This window comes from Epinephelus moara, chromosome 16, assembly GCF_006386435.1.
Source record: "Epinephelus moara isolate mb chromosome 16, YSFRI_EMoa_1.0, whole genome shotgun sequence".
NCBI lineage: Eukaryota > Metazoa > Chordata > Actinopteri > Perciformes > Serranidae > Epinephelus > Epinephelus moara.
Window position 1 is genome coordinate 47,064,875 of NC_065521.1, and position 6,701 is coordinate 47,071,575.

Below are 6,701 nucleotides of genomic sequence, written 5' to 3' on the forward strand. Positions count from 1 at the left end.
TAGTCCTGAACTGTCCTCTGAAGGTTTATAGTCCTGAACTGTCCTCTGAAGGTTGATAGTCCTGAACTGTCCTCCGAAGGTTTATAGTCCTGAACTGCCCTCTGAAGGTTGATAGTCCTGAATTGTCCTCTGAAGGTTGATAGTCCTGAACTTACCTCTGAAGGTTGATAGTCCTGAACTGTCCTCTGAAGGTTTATAGTCCTGAACTGTCCTCTGAAGGTTTATAGTCCTGAACTGTCCTCTGAAAGTTGATAGTCCTGAACTGTCCTCTGAAGGTTTATAGTCCTGAACTGTCCTCTGAAGGTTGATAGTCCTGAACTGTCCTCCGAAGGTTTATAGTCCTGAACTGCCCTCTGAAGGTTGATAGTCCTGAATTGTCCTCTGAAGGTTGATAGTCCTGAACTTACCTCTGAAGGTTGATAGTCCTGAACTGTCCTCTGAAGGTTTATAGTCCTCAACTGTCCTCTGAAAGTTTATAGTCCTGAACTGTCCTCTGAAAGTTTATAGTCCTAAACTGTCCTCTGAAGGTTTATAGTCCTGAACTGTCCTCAGTGGTGTGATCTGCTGTCAGCTCCTCTTTACAACAAACACTGCTTCACTCATCATCTGACAGCTCTGATATCTGTCTGATCCCTGTAACACTGCTGTCACTGAAACTAAAGACTTCCTGCACAGACATTTCACAATAAAAGTTTTCAGAGAGACAGATGTGTGCCATTGTCTGACTGATGAAGAACCAGCAGGTTAAATGGTTGAATGGTTGAATTACTTCAATAAAAGCCTCAGTGGGACTTTGTCTATCTATCATTCTCTGCAGTCTTTTATTGTGAAACATACAGGAAGTAAAACAAACCATGGTGATGTCCTACCGTGGTACGAAGGAGTCGGTCTTCTGCAGCGTGGTCGGGTCGAGCTCGAACAGTGAGGCAATGTCGTTCCCATGAGCTACTGCTACCAACTTGTACTTGATCCTCTCGCCGTGGGAGCGCTTGTTGCCACGACTACCATCCATCTAAAAAAAACAGATCAGAGGTCAGGGTCAGAGGTCAGAGGTGACAGAGTTCATGTGATCTTTACTTAGACAGATGAACTGCTGCTGATCCTTTAGCCGTACAGATGTTAAATCAGTGACTCACCGAGGGCATCGGCTCGGCATTGTCTCCTTTATACCCCGGGTTCTCCTACAACAACAACAACAACAACAACAACAAGTTAGAGCCAAACACATGATTCACTGCAGGAAAACAAAGAACTTCATCATCGATGACAAACACAGACAACAGTTGAGACTGAGCTCCGTGTTTCTGAGTTACAGGTGAGATAAATCATGTTGCTTCACATCAGAGCTGAAAATGACTCCATTAATTTATTAATGAATTAACAGGAAATTAATCTGTTTTAATAAGAAATGAATCTTTGTAAGTTAAAATGACAACACGTGAATATCTGTGGAAATTTAATGATCTGAGTCCTCCAGGAGGGTAAACTGTTCATCCAATCACAAGTCACAATTATTCATTCATCCATCCCTCCACCCAGCGTTGCCATGGTTACCTCAGCAGCCAGGTAGTTGCCGGTGGCGAGGTGTTTGAAGCGGTAGAGGCTGTTCCAGTGTCCCGCCCCCCCACGACACGGATCATGATGGACAACCTGACGGACCAATCAGCACAGGAAACAGTGTGTGTGTTACAGTGTGTGTGTGTGTGTGTGTGTTATAGTGTGTGTGTCTGTGTGTGTGTTTTGTGTGTTACAGTGTGTGTATTTGTATGTGTACCTCGACCTCCCACAGGGCATTGGAGCTGGTCGCCGACGTCGCAGACTGTCTCAGGGTGGTTCGGAGGAAAACGTGCAGTTTGCTTTTGTACTCGTCGCAGGTCAGAAACTTCTCCTGCTCCGCATGGAACAAACGCACCACGTCGCCCTGACACACAGGAAGTCAGAAAGACATTAAAGGAGCCCTCCGCAGAGTTTACCTCGCACTGTATGGCCTGAGTCAGACGTGTCGACATAACATCACAGTTTGACCTCATTCTTTTTGTAACTTTAACTTTAGACGAGTTCAGTTACCATGGTGATGTGGTTTGTTTACCACATAAATCTGATTCACACCTCTGATTGGCTCTCGAACAGATTGGCTCTTGAACAGCTGAGGCTCATGGGTAATGTAGTACTTTAAGAGATCCAAAAAGTTAAAAAAAAAAAAAAAGTTCATATTTGTCACTCCCTCCGTTTTTCTCTGTCGTACTTCATCATGTTTTAAGTTTTCAAACTACAGCTCCATAATAATTTGGACGTGTAAACAGGGAGTAGAATGTTGCCATGGATTCAGTACATTAGCAGTGGGCTACAAATTTAGCTCCAAATTATTCTGTTATCGTTTACACATTTTGGCAAATCAGCACCTTCAAAAACATGTCGAATGAAGTGTGTGTGAACCTGAGGATGTACAGAGAGCTGTCACTGATCAGTCTGAGACAAACTTAAAGACAGGACGATTCTCCGTCACCTTCTGCAATTATAGGAACGTCTTTATTTATGATATCTAAAGAGATTTATTCACTGAACATCACTGAGATAATCTGTGGAAGAATCTGTGGAAGAATCTCTGCAGGTTTCAGTCACATGAAAATGAAAATATGTGTGAAAAATGTGAAGATCTGACTAAAAGGAGTAATGTCACCTTTGAACAAATCGTGATAATCAGGCACTGAGTGATTAATAACAACCTTAATAAGCTCCATGAGCTCTGTGTGTGTGTGTGTGTGTGTGTGTGTATTTAAATCTGCTCCTGATGAATAAATACAAAGACTGTGATAGAGTCAGAACACAGAGCTGAGAGGTCGTCAGATCGACAGGTGAATTAAACAGGAAACAGAAATTTTTTTCTCTGTCCACAGTATCAGATGAATTTATCAGACGTGTTTCTGATGTTTGTTTCTGTCTCTGTGAGAATCTGGAACATTTCAGGACAGGTCACACACACACTGACTAATTTCACTGGGTCACGGAGTACCATAGAGTACTCCTTTATACTGAGTGTAGTGTGTGTAGTGCAGTAAAAGTACTCAGTTACTGTGTGTAGTGTGTGTAGTGCAGTTGTGTGTAGTGCAGTAAAAGTACTCAGTTACTGTGTGTAGTGTGTGTAGTGCAGTAAAAGTACTCACTCCTTTGAGGACTTCCTCTCTGTGATCACTGAACATCATGAACAGGTTGATCTTCCAGCTGGTGTTACAGTTCACAGAGTTCACCTTCAGGGGGCGCATCAGATATACAACACTCAGTATCACCACTATACTCAATGGCCCAATTCCAATCCGATCCCTTACAGACTCACTGACTTAGAGGCGCGTTCATGTGAAGTGCGTGAGTGTGTGAGGGCTGTCCCATTGTCAAATCGTCAAGTCAGTGAGTCAGTGAGTGAGCCCTTTATGCCCCCTTACCGTAGGTCAGCATCAATGCGGANCCACACACAAAGAATATATATCTATCGATCTATATATATATATATATATGTATATCTATAGATATATATATAGATATATCTATCTATCTATAGATATATATAGATATATATTCTTTGTGTGTGGAATATATGCTGACAATAACCGATGAATGATCACACCCAGAGCCGCCAGTGTCAACAACATTTTATAGAGAGGGGGATAAGTGCTGTCCCATTCCTATTTGTAGCATCCGGAGCCCTTTCAGACTCTCACACTCAATCACTTACAGCTGACGTCAGTTAAGTCAGTGAGGGTTCAGGGCTTGAGTCTTTAGGGGCCGGATTGGAATTGAGCCAATACTACTATCAGTCTGTCTGTCTGTATCTGTTCACAGAGGTCACCTGCAGGGGGCGCCACAGGTCATCAACTATCAGTGTCAGTACTCTGATTACTCTGAGTACTCTGAGTAGTACTGTGTATCTCACCTCCTTGCAGCCTGGGTGGTCGCTCAGTTCGTAGTTGGAGGCGTGGAGCGGCTGACCGGCATTAACCGGGTTCAGAATCACTTTATCTCCCACAACCACCTGCAACAGGAAACAGCACACACTCAGTACTCACACCACTAACAATACTACCAATACTACTACTATGAATACTAATACTACTACTGATACTGCTTAAAGTACTCCTACAGAGAACATCTGGTCTGATCTGCAGTCAGTAAGAGGTTTTATAGGATCAGTGTCTCCTCCATCTTACACAGTCACACTGACTGCTGATAACTGTGATTACTGATTATTATTGTCATTAATATTATTATTATTATTATTTATCCAGGAACTCCCACATGAACATATTTCTGTGTACATGTGTAAAATTTGTCCTGAAGGCGGCGCTGCAGTGAAGCTCAAGATGTGTCTAAACTCCTGACGATTCATCTTCTGGAGATCATGAACACGAGCAGAGTGACACACTGTGTGTGTGTGTGTGTGTGTGTGTTTGAGATAGTGTGTGTGTGTGTTCAGGTGTGTAGTATGAGGTGTGTTTACGTTGTCCCCGTTGGCGCGGAGCTTCCAGAAGGGCTGGATGAAGAGCCAGGAGCCTTCGTTCCCCGTCCCGTCCAGAGTGACCCTCATGGCGTTCTTCTCCAGCAGAGCTGGCAGACGTTTGTTCACCGTCAGGTATTTATTACTCTTCATGTGGAGCAGCTGAGGACACACACAACACGGGCGATTATTTTTCCAGACATCAGACACACTTCAGGTACAACTGTGCTCATAGTCTGCACTGTACTCCAACATCACATCTCTTCTTCTTCACTGGTGTTAAAACCCATCACATGTACATCAGCACACATCAGATTACACTCTGCTGATACTGTTCACCTGACAGGTACAGTCTGTGTTTCTACAGCCTGGATGATCTGTGTTACTGTTAAACACCTGTCAGTGACACACACACTGCTGACACTAATGTGGATCCATCCGCTGCTGAAAATAGTCCCCTATGAGCAGCTGTCTTAAGGTTCATGAGTGAGTCTTCAAACATTATTCAGATACACTCAGACGACACTTTACTTGCTTTGAATCACTCCTCCTGTTCATGCTGTAAAATCAAACACCACTTCCTGTTTCAGTTTTAATATCAGAGGACAGAATCCAGATGTGTTTCAGAATTTCTCTGCTGAGCTGCAGACAAAGGAAAATCACACACAGGTCTGTGTAGTAAACAGACTGTGACTGTGGCAGGTAGATGTTCACATGGTCTGTCTGACTCAATGTGTCATGTGCCATGTTTCTACAGTAGCCAAGAGGGGACAAACCAAACACTGACACTTTTTTTTTTTTTCGTTTATTTTTTATCAGGGACCATGTACAGAGAACATTGGACTCAACAGAGTAAAGATGCACTGCACCAGATTATAGCTTTTTAGCTAGTTTCCATCTGCAGTCCCTGAGGCAGGCAAAAGAAGAAATAACAAAAGAAAAATTAAAATATTACAAAGAGACATATAAAAAGACAGACTGAAACGGTACAAGAAAATAGAGTGCATTGAAATCCATGGGACGACGCACACACAGCGTCCAAAGTGCTTGTGCTCACAGTTCCAGAGAAAACAGTCATACAAGGTGCACACGCCCATACAGAGCCTGCAGTACAATGACGCAGATAGAGCACCCACATGTCTCATTTGGTCTTCATGTAATGTGTACATAAAGTACATAGTGCAAAATGAGAACAGGATATTCACAGGTGTTAAATGGCGATTAATCTACTACATAAAGTGCATGGTGCAAGATAAGAACAAGATAATCACAGGTCATATAAGCAATAGATCTACACACTAAAATAGGAGACACATACAGGGTACCTATACCAATATGCAATGGAACAGTAACTCGATCGACCGCTTATGAAAAGAAAAAGAAAACAGGACAGCATACCTCGACAGCAGAGTACCTACTCAATGCTGGCAGCTTTGGTTACTTAAAATAATTTTTTTTGCTTCTCTAGAGAAGGCTTCCTAGTTAGCACAGATTTTCAAATCTATTGGAAGATTATTCCATTCCTTTATAGCTTTATACGAGAAAGCTGTTTGTGCAAAGGCAGTTTTACGTTTGAAAATACAACACTGCCACCTAGAGGTACTTCTCGATACCCTGCTCATCTGTTCAGAGGTCAGCTGAACAAAGGGCTTGTGGGGTGGAGGTGCAGTGTTGTGAATGATTTTAAAAACCAGACGTACATCTGCATACATGATCATGTTATCAACGTTTAGCATCTTATATTTGTTGAGTATGTGGCAATGATGATACTGTCGTGTTTTCTTATCCAAAATTTTAAGAGCTTGTTTGTACAGTGACTCAAGGGGCTTCAGGGTCATCTTGTTAGCTTGGGACCAGCATGAGATACAGTAGTTAAAATGTGACATAATCATGGCATTAAAAAAGGTTTTGGCTGCTTCCATCGTAAGTGAATTTCTGATACATCTGAAATTTGCAAGGTTGTATTTCAGAGTGCGGCTCACCTGTTTTATGTGTTTTTTAAAACTGAGAGTGGAATCCAAAATGATACCCAGCTATTTAAATTCAGTTACATTAGTTATTTTTTCTCCATTTACAGTTACAGTGGTGTGAAAAAGTGTTTGCCCCCTTCCTGATTTCTTACTTTTTTGCACGTTTTCCGCACTTAAATGTTTCAGATCATCAAACAAATTTAAACATTAGTCAAAGATAACACAAGTAAACACAAAATGCA

General features: G+C 42.2%; 1 protein-coding gene across 1 annotated transcript in view; it reads right to left on the reverse strand.

Annotated features, from left to right (window-relative positions):
• Nucleotides 1-6,701, reverse strand: part of itpr3 (inositol 1,4,5-trisphosphate receptor, type 3) — a 134,000-nt gene that overhangs the window by 86,092 nt on the left and 41,207 nt on the right. Inside the window, exons 5-11 of the mRNA XM_050064274.1 lie at nucleotides 4,493-4,651; nucleotides 3,929-4,027; nucleotides 3,165-3,248; nucleotides 1,775-1,921; nucleotides 1,555-1,650; nucleotides 1,137-1,181; nucleotides 870-1,012 (exon numbers count right to left, since the gene is read on the reverse strand). Coding sequence (XP_049920231.1) covers nucleotides 870-1,012; nucleotides 1,137-1,181; nucleotides 1,555-1,650; nucleotides 1,775-1,921; nucleotides 3,165-3,248; nucleotides 3,929-4,027; nucleotides 4,493-4,651 — 773 coding nt within the window. The remainder of the gene's footprint in view (nucleotides 1-869; nucleotides 1,013-1,136; nucleotides 1,182-1,554; nucleotides 1,651-1,774; nucleotides 1,922-3,164; nucleotides 3,249-3,928; nucleotides 4,028-4,492; nucleotides 4,652-6,701) is intronic.